This window comes from Rhinopithecus roxellana, chromosome 15 (assembly GCF_007565055.1).
Source record: "Rhinopithecus roxellana isolate Shanxi Qingling chromosome 15, ASM756505v1, whole genome shotgun sequence".
Classification (NCBI taxonomy): Eukaryota; Metazoa; Chordata; class Mammalia; order Primates; family Cercopithecidae; genus Rhinopithecus; species Rhinopithecus roxellana.
Genome location: NC_044563.1, coordinates 57,688,472 through 57,704,072, shown reverse-complemented (window position 1 = coordinate 57,704,072; position 15,601 = coordinate 57,688,472). Strand labels below are relative to the sequence as shown.

The 15,601-nt window shown below is 42.9% G+C and overlaps 2 protein-coding genes and 1 pseudogene across 4 annotated transcripts; 1 reads left to right on the top strand and 2 right to left on the bottom strand.

Moving 5' to 3' along the window:
* Nucleotides 1-1,245: 1,245 nt before the first annotated feature.
* On the bottom strand, nt 1,246-6,268 carry LIPT2 (lipoyl(octanoyl) transferase 2). Of its 2 annotated transcripts, none has more exons than XM_010366821.2 (2): nt 5,593-6,268; nt 1,246-4,709 (listed from the first exon to the last, which is right to left on the bottom strand). In XM_010366821.2, exons 1-2 carry the CDS (start codon nt 6,056-6,058, stop codon nt 4,480-4,482), a joined length of 696 nt encoding a protein of 231 aa, XP_010365123.2. In that variant the 5' UTR covers nt 6,059-6,268; the 3' UTR covers nt 1,246-4,479. The 2 variants fall into 2 exon arrangements, with proteins under 2 accessions (XP_010365123.2, XP_030774214.1); XM_030918354.1 differs by having other exon boundaries at nt 4,590-4,709; nt 5,555-6,082.
* LOC104665118 (jerky protein) lies at nt 5,740-10,599 on the top strand. Its single transcript, XM_010366822.2, has 2 exons — nt 5,740-6,325; nt 8,727-10,599. The coding sequence occupies exon 2, from the start codon at nt 9,107-9,109 to the stop codon at nt 10,163-10,165; it is 1,059 nt and encodes a 352-aa protein (XP_010365124.1). The 5' UTR covers nt 5,740-6,325; nt 8,727-9,106; the 3' UTR covers nt 10,166-10,599.
* Nucleotides 10,600-13,632: 3,033 nt separating this feature from the next.
* On the bottom strand, nt 13,633-14,931 carry LOC104665116 (annotated as a pseudogene). The gene has a single exon (XR_748372.2). The product of XR_748372.2 is annotated as a protein arginine N-methyltransferase 1 pseudogene (transcript).
* Between the last annotated feature and the right edge of the window lie 670 nt (nt 14,932-15,601).

Here is a 15,601-nt window from a genome sequence, read left to right as displayed (position 1 = left end):
ATCTTCCTCTCCAAACTTGGTCCTTATCTGGTGTTCTCCATCCCAGCAGTATCTTTAGCATCCATCCACCCAGCTGCTCAAGCAAGAAACTTTGATTCTACCCCGACATTCATGGATAGCAGCCGCAGTGGCAGGAGCAGCAGCAGCCATGTTCCACCATGTGGCCTGGGAAAAAGAGAAAGCTGAACTGAAGCAAGACAAAATGAAGCAAACACATGCCACAAAACATGACAGAGAGTGGGAGGGAAAAAGACTACCTAAGTTCCTAAAGGGCTTCACACTCTGGTTCTGTTCTTCAGCTGCTGCCTTACTCTTGGATTCTATGAGACTCTAGTACCTTTTCCAATAACCCCCACCCTTGTTATTTTTTTGGCTCATGTTAGAATTGGCTCTCTACACTTACAAATATAAGAGTTCTGATTAATATAAACAATTACGTTAGTTATAGCAGGCTAGGTTGTGCTGTGACATATACGTGGCTGAACTCCAATGCATGTCCATCATCAGCAGGGGGCTCTGATCACTGCAGTCCCTCAGGAAGCAGCCACCATCTTCAACGTTGTTGGTCACTGTTCCAGAGGGAAACTTTGAAGGGCCTGGCACCAGCTAGTCAATGCTCCAGCTCAGAAGTGACATGCCACCTCCATTCATAAATTAACCAGAAGAATTTGACCTTGTCCCTACTTACCCACGTGGGGGCCACAAAGCACAATCCTGCCATGTGTCCAGAAAGCAGAGAGCCAGAAATATTTGGTGAAGATTAAAAACTATCATACATTTTCTGCTGTCTATTCTGTGCCAGGTCCTGAGCCAGGGGCCAGGGACATAGGGATGAGTAAGTGATGGCCCTTTCTTAAAGGGCTCCCCATGACTATGGTGTAAAACCAATACTATGATGGGTCCACCGAGACTCTGCTGTGTCTCAGAACAAGGAAATGTCTAGATTAGGGGTCACCAACTCAAATGCCTACAGGGGCTAGGAAGCTAATGTCAACAAGTGGGGAAGGGAGGAGAGGTGCTGCAGCCAACTGGAAATTGCAATTTTAAAAACATACCTGCTTCTGGCTGGGCATGGTGGCTCACACCTGTAATCCCAGCACTTTGGGAGGCCGAGGCGGGTGGATCACTTGAGGCCAGGAGTTCAAGACCAGCCTGGCCAACATGGTGAAACCCCATCTCTACTAAAAATACAAAAATTAGCTGGGCATGGTGGCAGATGCCTGTAATCCCAGCTACTTGAGAGGCTGAGGCAGGAGAATCGCTTGAACCCAGGGCGACAGAGTGAGACTCCATCACACACACAACAAAACAACAACAACAAAAAAAACCATACCTGCTTCCAATTGTCAGGCAGATGGCCCAATGTTTCCAGATCTCTCCAATTTTCATGAGAAGCCAGAAAACCAAATTTTTACATGACAATTTCCCATTTTTTAAATGTTGGCAATTATTAAACTTAACCAGATACATACACACATATATAAAATTCCGTAAGCCAAAAAGAACACCCCTGCAGGCCAGCACCACGAGGGCCAGTTTGTGTTCCCCAAGTCCAGCACAGGAAGCAACAGTTTCCTATACTCTGTGCTGGTCTGTCCACACCAAGACTGCTGTGCTCAGCCCCGAGTGCTGCACCTAATGGGACACACATGAGCTGGGGCTGGTGCACAGACAGATAGGCAGGCTGGGAGAAGAGTTTAAACAGTTCAATTCCCCTTAATTGATATGTTCAAATAGCCTTCTGTATGTCAAGCCCACTACTACGTGCTGGAGATGCAGAAGGAAACAAGGCAGAAGCAGCTCTACTCCTGCGGAGCCTATTGCCTTGAGGGGAACTCAAAGGATCTGGGGATAATTTCCCTGGAGAAGGCTCATGGAGGACAGACGGTGATAACAATAATGTTAAGATTTACTGAAGTTTTACTCTGGGTCAACATTACCCTCAATGCTTTACCTATAATTATGTCATCTAATTCTTACCACCATCCTTGTTTCATGTAATGAAACTGAGTTCAAGAAGGTCAAGCAAATCAGCCACTACAACTGTGTACAGATTCTCTATGGTCCAGAAGAATGGAACAGGCTGTCAAATGAGAGCATGTACTTAAGAGGCTAACACAGTATGACTGTATGTGGCACTATACATAAGTGCTGAGTACATGTCTATTTCTTTTCCAGTCTCTGGAAGCATTCAAGAACAAGTTGTATGGTCATTTGTTAGGGCTGCTAGAGAGGGAGGCTGAGTATCAGATAGGTAGAAACACTGTGCATGGCCTTCCATCTATGAGAATCTAACTCCACTTTTCCCGGAATAATTATTTTCCTTTTTGGCAATAATAAAGTAATTATCAATGACTCCTCACTCCCACACCCCTACAACAGCAGCAGTGGCCCTGTGGATGGGAAACTAAGGCCCAGGAAGAATATGGACCAAATTACAGGTGATAAACCATCAGTCAACTAATATTGATGGAATGTCCATGACACTTAAACCTTATTGTTCCAAGCTCTAAATCAGTGTGCACAGCAGGAAAAGAGCATGAGAAAGGGGCATATACCTGAGACTCAGTGCTGGCTTTGGCATTAATTTACTTTGACTTTGAGGTTTTTCCTAATTCTTGTTTTCATCTCTTTACAATGAGGGGGTAGGAATAAACCTCTAAAGTCCTTTTCAGCTTGAATAATTGATATAAATTATTTGCATTAAAAAAATCAGACCTCAGATGTAAGGAGGATTTACCTTTCTTCCTAGAAGCCAGTGAGACCACAGAACCTCGGGAACTCAAAGGGACTTTACATGTGAGAATGGCGGGTCTAAGGCACCATCCTCATGTGACCACTGAGCACTTTTAAAATGTGGCTAGTCCAAAATGAGGTGTGCTATAAGTATAAAATACACACTATATTTTGAAGACTCAGCATGAGAAAAGGAACGTGAAATATCTCAAGAAAACATTTATATTGCTTTATATTGATATTTTTGCATATTGGGTTAATTAAAATACTAAAATTAACATCATAGGCCAGGCATGGTGGCTCACACCTGTAATCCCAGCACTTTGTGAGGCTGAGGCAGAAGGACCCCTTGAGCCCAGAAGTTTGAGACCAGCTTGGGCAACATAGTGAGGCCTCATTTCTTAAAAAAAAAAAAAAAAATTAACATCACCCATTTCTTTTACCTTTTTCACATGGATCCTATAATATGTCAAATTACAATGTGGCTTGCATTATATTTCTGTTGAACAGCACTGGTTTAAGGAGAAACTGAAGACCAGAGAGTAAACGACTTTTCCACAGAGACAGAACTGGAACCAGGGTCCCCTGACTTCTCATTCAAGGCTCTTTCCACTCTTAAAAGGCTGTGGTAGGCATTCTTCAAGATGGCCCCTAATAATCCTCACCTCTCGTTGCCCTAGTTAAGTCCCTTCCACACTGAACAGGGCTCATCTTTAGAAGACTACAGAAATGCCTGTGTGATTTCTGAGGCTGGGTCATAAAAAACATTGTGGCTTCTGGCTTCCAGATTGTCTCTCTTTGTCATGACTTGCTCTAGGGGAAGCCAGTTGCCCTGTCATGAGAACTATCAAGCAGCCCTATAGAGAGGTCCACATGGTGAGGAACTGAGGCCTCTTGTCAACAACCATAACCAACCAGGCAAGCAAGTGCACCATATGGGGCGCCAATCCTAGAGCCCAGCCAAGTCTTTGAATAACTGCAAGTTCGTGGGAGACCCCAACCTAGAAACACCCAGCTAAGCTTCCCCCAAATTCCTGACCCACAAACGATAATTAATGTTTACTGTTAAGTCACTAAGTTTGATGATTTGTTACACAGCAACAGATAATACGCAGCCTTACAAACTTACAGGTCTCATATAAAAAACTCACTTCTATCTTTGGCATTTGTACAGTGTGAGAAATTATTCTTGTTCTTCCTCCAGTCTTTGGCCTAGCTCAGGGTAACCCAACTAAAAACTGCGAAATTATCAAACTTGGGGAATCAAACCCAGGAAGGTAAGATTCCATTTTATTCTTTGAAGGTTCTTCCCTTTTCCCTTTATTGCAGAAAGAACCCAGGTCTCTTGAGAATAAAAAAGCACCATATCGTATCACCTTCACCTGTGCCATTCAGGGATTTGATTTCCACAAAATTGAGGGAACTAGAGCCCAGAATTGCTCAGTTAGACACAGTATTGAGGAAGTAACAATAGAGAAATGACAATCTATGACATCTGAATTTCTCTAAGCTGAGACACTGCTGTCAATAGTAGTGCTAATGTTTTATACAGCATGTGTATACACATCTAGATATAAATAAAACAGGATACATATGAAAACAGTGGCTCAGAGCTCATGGTATGTCCTTAGTTTCATGATCAGTGAATGATACGCCAGGTCTAAAATCTGGGTTTCAGTAGGTGACTCAAGTCAGGCTTCGTGCTTCCCAAGGCAGGAGCATCCCCACTGTTATGAGTACTCTTCAGTTGGGGCTGTCCTCTGAGATCAGTGTGCACTTGTAGATCTCCTTAAAGGCCACAAGGAAAGGTGGCATTACTTCATCCACGGTGACGTGCCTCTGGAGCTCCTTACTCAAGGAAGTGACGCCTGTCCCAACCAGTCCACAGGGCACAATGTGCTCAAACCACGTGAGGTCCGTAGAGCAGTTGAGAGCCAGGCCGTGGGATGTGATGTGCCTTCCACAGCGGACTCCTGCAAGGCAAGTCAAAGCGTCTTAGAGTAGATACCCTCCACTCTCCGGGCTTCGGGGTCCCTCTCAGGGCGATGAGAGAACTGGACTAGATCACTGGTTTTCAAATTTTGTTTCTGGAGAAACAAGGGATTGTGCACAGATGGGAAAAGGAAACAAATGAAAGGAAGGGGTGCGTGGCTTCAAGGCAGCTGCACTCATCATGAGGATTCCAGGAAATGTCTTTTAACAGATTCCAATACTTAAAAAAAAAAAAGTTTGGGGACGGGCGCAGTGGCTCACGCCTGTAATCCCAGCACTTTGGGAGGCCGAGGCGCGCGGATCAAGAGGTCATGAGATCGAGACCATCCTGGCCAACACAGTGAAACCCCATCTCTACTAAAAATACAAAAAATTTGCCGGGCTGGTGGTGGGCGCCTGCAGTCCCAGTTACTCGGGAGACTGATGCAGGAGAATGGCGTGAAACCGGGAGGCGGAGCTTGCAGTGAGCCGAGGTTGCGTCACTGCACTCCAGCCTGGGAGATACAGCGAGACTCCGTCTTAAAAAAAAAAAAAAAAGTTTGAAAATTAGCACCCTTATTGCCATGACATTGTGATTCGCAGTAAGTAACCTGGCAATCCACTTCTCCTGTCTCTCCATTCACAGAAATGCGTGTTGGACTAGATGATGTAACGTGCCTTCTGCTTCTGAATATATGGTATCAGGGAAAGGGCTTAAAAACTCAAACGCAGCGGGTAGCTTTGATTCAAGGCCCGCGCTAGATACCCCTCCTCCCGGCCCGAGTTCTACCCTCACCTCCATTGGTCCAGCCCCGTCAGACCCTGCCCCCAGGCCTCAAGCTCCGACCCCGGCTCTCAGGTCCCGCCCTCTGCCGCAGCGCTCACCGATCGCGCAGATCTTGCGATCGCCCAGCCAGACGCCGGTGTAGGGCGGGGACCGTGCGCGGGCCCCCTGCAGGCCCTGGAGCTCGCACAGGCGCACGGCGCACGCCTCCAGCGCCGCTACGTGCATGCGCAAGCGCAGACCGAGACGCCGCAGGTCGAGTACCGGGTGGCAAAGCAGCTGGCCCGGGCCGTGGAAGGTGGCCAGGCCACCGCGGCCTGTGACGCGCACCTCGGCGCCCAAGGCCCGTAGCCGCGCAGTTTCCTCGGGCGTCAGGCCGCCGCGCAGCCCGGCCGTGTACACGGGCCCCGCGGGCTCGCAGAGCAGTAGCGCGCCCGCCTCAGTCCCCGACGGGGCTTCAGTGCCTGGCTCTGCCTGCAGCCGCCGCAGCCAGCGGTCCTGCAGCCCCAGCAGCTCGGCGTACGGCACCCGACCCAGGCGCACGAGCCGAACGGCGGGTTGCCGCATCGTGCCCACCGCTGCGTCCGCGGGACCCCGCCCTCTCCCTGGGCCTGGGGGCGTGGTATGAGGGGCGGGGACTCAGGGGCACGCCCCAAGCCACGGCTCCCAGGTGCGTGTTAAAAACTGGAGGGGTGATGTGTGATCCCAGCACCCAGCGCAGGCCGGCCTCCTCCGTTCATTCAACAACCAGTATTCAGTGCTTGCTGTGTTCTGCAGGCCCTGCCCTAGGCGCTTGATACAGCGGTGCATAGCGTATGAGAAAGCTCTGTCCTGGTAAGCTTACATTCTTACAGCAGACAATAAATATTTAAGTATTAAGTAAATAAAGTTATTTCATGTATAAGGTGTTAAGTGCTGTGAAAAGAAAAACAGGGTAACGTGGTGTGTCCTGGGTTGAGCCCCTGGGGGTCGCAAGAGGGAGATTAGCTTGCCTACAAGGTTATTGGTGCGGATAGGGAGAACTTAAAGATCAGCACCTGTAAGAAAGTGAAGGAGGAATTTGTAGGCAGAGCGAGAAATTGGCCTGCAAAACGGTTTCAGCAGAGGCCTTTACCAATCTCAAGGGATGTCTGGAGCCTAGGATGACCCTTCAGAGTAGTTCCACATTGAAGCAAGGAGGCCAGAAACTCATATCCTTGCATTGACCAGTCATGGATACAGGCCACACGTGGAGAGGTGCTGTGATTTTTTTTTTTTTTTTTTTTTTGGCAAGACTGCTTCTCTTGATGGAGGGGGGCCCCCAGAGAAGGACTCAGTTGTGAATCATCAGCAACCAACTCCAGAAGCTGAGGGAATGACTGTCTAGGCTCTGAGGGGGTGTCTGGACAATAACATCAGCTATGTTGCAGTTAGAATATCATTTAAACAAGTCTGAATTGAATGAACTTTTACTAAAGACTTTTCAGACACCATAGGTGTCTGAAAAACATTTCATAAACATAGACATAAAGATCCTAAGCAAATATTAGCAAATCAAATCCAGCAATTTATAAAAAGATTAATACATCATGGTGAAGTAGGGTTTATCCCAGGAATGCAAGGTTGGTTTTGCTTTCTGAAATCAAACAATGTAATTTACCTTAAAAGCCTTCATTGGAAGAAATAATAAAACAAAAACTTTTTTTAAATAAAAGCTATGATTATGTTCAATACATACAGATAAATCTGTTGGCAAAAATAAACACCTCTTCTGACCAAAATACTCAGCAAACTAGGAATAGAAGAGAAATTTTCCAGTCTGATGAAGGGTTCAAATTATCAGAGTTTGGACAAGAGAAATCACATATGTATTATTTTAATCAAATGTTTTATTTGAGAAAATTGGAGACTCATATGCAGTTGTAAGCAATAATACGGACAGATTATGTGTATCTTTTACCCAGCTTCCCCCAATGGAAACACCTTGCAAAACTGTAGTACAATATCACAGCCAGGATACTGACATTGATACAGTCAAGATGCAGAATATTTTCATCACCACAAGGATCCCTCATGTTGCTCTTTGTAGTTACACTGCTTGTTAATTCCTGGCGAACGTCTGTGTTGTATAGATGGATGGAATCATACAGTATGCAACCTTTTAGATTTTTTTTTTCACTCAGCATAATTCTCTGGAGACTTATCCAAGTTGTTGCATGTATCAATAGTTCATTTCTTTTTATTGATGAGTAGTAGTCCATAGTATGAATGTACTGCAGTTTATTTAGCCATTCACTCACTGAAGAGCACCTGGGTTGTTTCCAGTTTTTGGATATTCTGAGTAAAGGTACTGTAGACATTTGTGTACAGGTTTTTGTGTGAACGTAAGTTTTCACTTCTCCAGAATAAATGTCCAGGAGTGCAGTTGCTGGGTTGCATGGAGTTACATGTTTCGTTTTTTAAGAAACTATCAAAATGCTTTCCAGAGTGGCTATACCATTCTACATACCCACCACCAGTGTATGAATGATCCAGTTTCTCTGCATCCTCATGAGCATTAGCTTTTATTTTAGCCATTCTAATAGGTGTGTGGTGGTGTCTTGTGGTTTTAATTTGTATTTTCCTATTGACTAATGATGTAAGACATCTTTTCATGTGCTTATTTACCACGTGTATATTCCCTTCAATGAAATGTCTGTTCATGTCTTTTGCCCATTTTCTGATTGTTTTTTGTACTGTTGAGTTTTTAGATATCTTTATACATTCTAGATATTAGCCCTTTGTCGAATATGTGCTTTGTAAATAGTTTCTCATAGTGTATGGCTTGTATTTTCATCCTCTTAACTGTACCCTTTGCAGAGCAAAAGTTTGTCATTGTGATAAGGTCCAATTTATCCACTTTTCCTTTTATTGATGCTTTTGGTTTAATAACTCTTTGCCCAGCCCTAGATCCTGAAGACCTTCTACTGTCTATTTTTTTAAAGATTTTTTAATTTTACATTTAAGTCTATGATACATTTTAAGTTACTTTTTAAAATAGGTGTAAAACTTTGGTTGCTGTTGCTGCTGTTCTTCTTTTGTTTGTTTGCATATGCATGTTACATTACACCAACACCATTTGTTCAAAAGGCTATGTTTCCTCCATTGAATTGCTTTTATGCCTTGTCAAAACCAGTGGCACATATTTGTGTAATCCTATTTCCAGTTGCTGTATTCTGTTCCATTGATCTATATGTTTATTCCTCTACCAATACAGGTTGAGCATCCATAATCTAAAAATCTGAAATCTGAAATGCTCCAAAATCCTAAACTTTTTGAGTACTGACATTACACCACCAGTGGAAAATTTCATACCTGAACTTACGTAAGTTGCAGTGAAAACACAGGTGCACAACACACAGTTCATGCAACATCCCCAAGGGGAAAAGACCCTCCCAGCTCTTTGCTGCAATTTTTCTGTCACACCTGGATTTCCCCATGCATTCCCACAAAGGGTAATTAAATGGCCTGTGTGCAGGCTGGACACACCAACAACACGTTTCCCAAAATGCCCCACATGGGGCCAAGACCTATGTGCATTACTCACTGCATTTTTTTGCTTATTCTCTGCTGTGTGGTGTAAATATATTGTTGAAAATGTCAAAAAGATCTGAAGATACCCCTGTGAATATCAGTGATAAGAAAAAGAGGAAGCATTTATGTTTATCTATAGCACAGAAAGTCAAGTTGTTGGAGAAACTGGACAGTGGTGTAAGTGTGAAACATCTTACAGAAGAGTATGGTGTTGGAATGACCACCATATATGACCTGAAGAAACAGAAGGATAAACTATTGAAGTTTTATGCTGAAAGTGATGAGCAGATACTATTGAAAAATAGAAAAACACTTCATAAAGCTAAAAATGAAGATCTTGATCGTGTATTGAAAGAGTGGATCCGTCAGCGTCGCAGTGAACACATGCCACTTAATGGTGTGCTGATCATGAAACAAGCAAAGATCTATCACAATGAACTAAAAATTGAGGGGAACTGTGAATATTCAACAGGCTGGTTGCAGAAATTTAAGAAAAGACATGGCATTAAATTTTTAAAGATTTGTGGCAATAAAGCATCTGCTGGTCATGAAGCAGCAGAGAAGTTTACTGGCAAGTTCAGTAATGATGATGAACAAGATGGTAACTTGGAAGAATTCTGTATGTCAAGTGAGAAAAAAATAATGTCTGACCTCCTTATGTATACAAAAAATATACATCCAGAGACTGTCAGTAAGCTGGAAGAAGAGGATATCAAAGATGTTTTTAACAGTAATAATGAGGCTCCAGTTGTTCATTCATTGTCCAATGGTGAAGTAACAAAAATGGTTCTGAATCAAGGTGATCATGATAATAATGATAATGAAGATGATAACACTGCAGAAAAAGTGCCTATAGATGACGTGGTAAAAATGTGTGATGGGCTTATTAAAGGACTAGAGCAGCATGCATTCATAACAGAACAAGAAATCATGTCAGTTTATAAAATCAAGGAGAGACTTCTAAGACAAAAAGCATCATTAATGAGGCAGATGACTCTGAAAGACACATTTAAAAAAGCCATCCAGAGGAATGCTTCTTCCTCTCTACAGAACCCACTTCTTGGTCCCTCAACTGCTTCTGATGCTTCTTCTCACCTAAAAATAAAATACAGTGTACAGTAACCTTTTAGTCAAAACATAGCATCATACTTGGAAACTGAAAGCCTACTGTTATTTGTTATTGTTGCTTAACAGCTGATACAGGTATTCTCGTGACACTACTGTGCTGGCTCACTTAACCTGAATACACTATTTTTTTCATTGTATTACTGGTATGTCATATTTTTTACTGTTAAGTACTTATGTGTGAATAAGTGTTAGAAAATGATTGCTTATTGGTAGCGTATAAATTCAGAATCAGGAATGATGGTGATGCCAAACAATCACAGATCATCCATATGGGTGGTGGAGATGTTAACACCTTTGCTTTCTGATGGTTCAGTGTATCCACACTTTGTTTCATGCCAAAATTATTTAAATTATTGTATAAAATTGCCTTCAGGTTGTGTGTATAAAGTGTATATGAAACATAAATGAACTTTGTGTTTAAACTTGGATCTTGTCCTCAAGCTATCTCATTGTGCATGTATAAATATTTCAAACTAAAAAAAAAAAAATCTAAAATCTGAAACACTTCTGGTCCCAAGCATTTCAGATAAGGGATATTCAACCTGCACTGCAGTCTTGGTTGCTGTAACTATATAATAAATCTTGAAATCAGGTAGCATGATTGATTCCACTTTATTTTTTCCTCGAAATGGTTTTAGTTATTCTAGTTCCTTTGCCTTTTCATACAAATTTTAGAACGATATGTATGTCTAAAAAATACTGTTGGAGCCGGGCGCAGTGGCTCATGCCTGTAATCCTAGCACTTTAGGAGGCTGAGGCAGGTGAATCACAAGGTCAGGAGATCGAGACCATCCTGGCTAACATGGTGAAACCCCATCTTTACTAAAAATACAAAAACAAAGTTAGGCGGGCGCCTGTAGTCCCAGCTACTTTGGAGGCTGAGGTGGGAGAATGGTGTGAACCCAGGAGGTGGAGCTTGCAGTGAGCCAAGATTGCGCCACTGCACTCCAGCCTGGGCGACAGAGCGAGACTCCATCTCAAAAACAAAAACAAAAACAAAAACTGTTGGTAGATCTGGATTGGTGGCCACATAAAAATCTTTTTGGGATTTTTATAGGAATTGCATTAAACTTTATTATCAACTTAGGGAGAATTGACATATATGCTACATTGGGTCTTCCAGTCCATGAACACAATATCTCTCACCATTTATCTAGATCTTCTTTGACTTGTTTCATCAACACTTTGTAGCTTTCAGCATACAAATCCTATGTGTGTTTTGTTAGATTTATACCTAAGTATTTCACTCTTTTTTGAGTGATTGTAAATGGTATTTAAAATTTTTGTTTCCACTGCGAGTATATAGAAATGCAGTTGATTTTTGTATATTTATCTTGGGTCCTACTTCTTTACTAAACTCACTTATTAGTCCTATGAGTTTTTTGTAGATTCTTTAGGATTTTCTATGGAGACCATCATGTCATCTGCAAATTGGGACAGTTCTATTTTCTTCCTTTCTGATATGTATGCCTGTAATCCCCCTTTTTTTGCCTTATAGCACTGACTAAAACTTCAGTACTGTGTTGAATAAGAGTAGTAATAGCAGACATCCTTGCTTTGTTTCCAGTCTTGGAGGGAAAACATTAAGTCTTTCACCATTAAATATAATGTTTGCTGTAGGTTTTTGGTAGATGCTTTTTATCAAGCTGAGGAAGTTCTCCCTTTACTGCAATTTTTCTCAGAGTTTTTATCATGAATGGTGTTGAAATTTGAGAAAACTTTTTCTGTACTGATTGATAGAATCATGTGATTTTTCTTTAGCCCATTAATATGTACATTACGTTGACTGTTTTTTGAATGTTGACTAGCCTTGCATAGTTGGAATAAACCCCAGCTGTATAAATCTTTTACTACTTTCTTGCATTTGATTTGCGAATATTTCATTGAAGATTTTTTACATCTAAGTTTATGAGGGTTATTGCCTGTAGTTTTCTTTCTTTTGTACTTCTTTGCCTGATTTGAGTAGAAGGGAAATACTAGCTTCATAAGATGAATTTTTAAATCTTCAACTTTTAAGTTCAGGGGTACATGTGCAAGATGTGCAGGTTTGTTACATAGGTAAAGTTGTGCCATGGTGGTTTGCTGCACAGATCATTCCATAACCTAGGTATTAAGCCCAGCATCCATTAGCTCTTCTTCCTTATGCTCTCTGTCTCCCCACCCCACCCCGATAGGCCCTGGTGTGTGTTGTTCCCCCACCCCATGTGTCCATGTGTTCTCATCATTCAACTCCCACTTGTAAGTGAACATGGGGTGTATGGTTTTCTGTTCCTGCATTAGTTTGCTGAGGATAATGACTTCCAGCTCCATCCATGTCCCTGCAAAGGACATGATCTTGTTCCTTTTTATTGCTGCATAGTATTCCATAATGTATATGTACCACGTTTTCTTTATTGAGTCTATCATTGATGGGCATTTGGATTGATTCCATGTCTTTGCTATTGTGAATAGTGCAAATGAACATACATGTGCATGTATCTTTATAATAGAATGATTCATACTCCTTTGGGTGTATACCCAGTAATGGGATTGCTGGGTCAAATGGTATTTCTGCCTCTAGGTCTTTGAAGAATCACCATACTTGTCTTCTACAATGATTGAAGTAATTAACACTCCCACCAACAGTATAAAAGCATTCCTTTTTCTCTGCAACCTCACCAGCATCTGTTGTTTTTTGACCTTTTAATAATCACCATTCTGACTGGCATGAGATGGTGTCTCATGGTGGTTTTGATTTGCATTTCTCTGATGATTAGTGATGTTGAGCTTCCCCCCGCCCCCATTTGTTTATTTATTTAAGAGACAGGTTCTCACTATGTTGCCCAGGCTGGTCTTAAACACCTGGCCTCAAGCTATGGGCACTTTAAGGGATCTGTATTCTGCTGTTGTTGGATGCAGTGTTCTATAAATGTTAATTAGAATCAATGGTTAATGATATTGGGTGAGTTGTTCTATATCCTTGCTGATCTTCTGTCTCATTGTTCTACTGATTGTTGAGAGAGAGGTGTTGAAATCTCCAACTGTTGTGGATTTATGTATTTCACCTTTGGATTCTGTAAGTTTTTGCTTCACGTATTTTGTGTCTCTGTTGTTTGATACATACACATTTGTGATTGCTATGTCTTCCTGGTGAATTGACCCTTTTATTATTATATAGTGTTCTTCTCTGTCTCTAATAATTTTCTTTCCCCTGAAGCTTACTTTATATGATATTATTGTAGTCACTCTGCTTTCCTTTGGTTAGTTTTACATGATATATCCCTTTTCACCCTCTTACTTTCAACCTGCCTTTATTGTTATACAGTCATATACCACATAACGATGTTTTGGTTAACAACAGACCACATATATGATGGTAGTCTCATAAGATTATAATGGAGCTGAAAAATTTCTGTTGCCTAGTGACAACCTGATGATTGTGATGCTACTATGTGTATGTCTTAGTTTTTTGTTTTTTTTTCCCCAGCTGAGGATTTATTGGCGTAAATGCAACCATACAAAAACATGTTATGAAAAACACAGTCACGATGTGCCCTCCCCATCCCCCCAGCCCAGGCCCCTAAAACCCCCTTCTGTGGGAAGGAGGGAGAGGAAGGGGGAGCCCCGAAACCGCCTAGGAACGCTCAGTCCCTGGGCCCGTGCAGGGCGGGAGAGCCGGGCCTCAGCGCATCCGGTAGTCAGTGGAGCAGGACAGCTCGCACAGCTGGCCCTTGAAGTCCAGGTCAATGGTGAAGTCCAGGTCCCGGTTGTTCTTGGTGTTGAGCCGTGTGCCGATGGTGCCGAAGATCTCCTCGCCCGTCTTCACGGTCAGGTAGTCCTCCATGTAGAACACTGTCTGCTTCCAGTGCGTGTACGGGGACTCAGGGCTGGTTGAGAAGCCGGTCCTCTTGTGGTAGCGCGTGAACTCGATGTTGAAGTAGGCCACCAGGGCGTGCACGTAGTCATTCCGCTTCACTTGCAGGCAGAATGGGGAGGTGAAGGTCAGGTCTTCCACCTTGACGGTGTAGATGTCCACGTCCTTTATGAGGCAGGCGTTGGTGACCAGCTGCTTGGGGTCCACCACATCCACTAGGGGCTCCTTGATGGCCACATCTTTGATGCAAGACATGTTGAAGCCATACACGTTCTCCTACCAGTGGATCTTGTAGTCTTTGTACTGCCAGTCCTCTATGGCCGTCACATACAGCGTGGCCCGGTCTGGGAAGATGAGGCCGTCGGGCACCAGCCACTTGTCCCGGGCGTAGAGCACGATGTTGAGCATGGACTAGTAGAAGAGGCAGTAGCCCATCCACTCGCTGATGATGATGTCCACCTTCTCCACTAGGAGCTCCACCTCCTCCACCTTCCCCTTGATGATGGTCACCACGTGGTCTAACTTGTTGGCTTTGACGATCTTCACGGCATAATCAGAGATACTGGAACACTTGATCCCAATGACCTTGCGGGCCCCGGCCTTGGTGGCGAACATGCAGAGGATGCCGGTGCCTGAGCCAATGTCCAACACCACCTTGTCCTTGAAGAGGTGCCGGTTGTGAAACATGGAGTTGCGGTACGTGAGGGTACGCACCTCGTCCTTCAACATCTCCTCGTGGATGCCAAAGTGGGCGTAGGAGTCAAAGTAGTAATCTTTGGATGTCACGTCCTCAGCATTGGGCTTCTCGCTGCTTTCCGCCTGGCCACGGGACACCTCCATGATGCAGTTCGCAGCCTTGGCTGCTGCCATCTTCACCCGCAACTATTCCTCCTCCAGCTGCCAAGACCCCCCACCGTGTATGTCTTAGTTTTAACTAAAAAAATTAAAAAGTTTTAGAAAAGAAAAAATTTAAAAATAGAAAAAAGCATATAGAATAGGGATATAAAGAAAATATTTTTATACAAGTATACAATGTGTGCTGTAGGCCATTATTATAGAAAGAGTCAAAAAGTTTAAACATTTAAATGTTTATAAAATAAAAGTGTTACAGTAAGTTAAGGTTAACTTGTTTTTGAAGAAAGAAAAATATTTTAAAATAAAGGTAGTGTAACCTAAGTGTGCAATGTTTACACCTACAGTAGTGTACAATAATGTTTTAGGCCTTCACATTCACTCACTGTTCACACACAGACTCACCCAGGACAACTTCCAGCCCTGCAAGCTTCATTCGTGGTAAGTGCTCTATAGACCACATTTTTACTCTCCCTTTACTACGTTTTGATATGTTTAGATACACAGATACTTAACCATTGTTTTACAGTTGCCTACATTATTCAGTACAATAATGTGCTGTACAAGTTTGTAGCCTAGGAGCAGTAGGCTATAGCATATAGCCTAGGTGTATAGTAGCCTTATACCATCCATGTTTGTTTAAGTGTGCTCTGTGATGTTCACACAATGACGTAATTACCTAACAGCTCATTCTCAGAGTATGTCCCTGTTGTTAAGCCATGCAT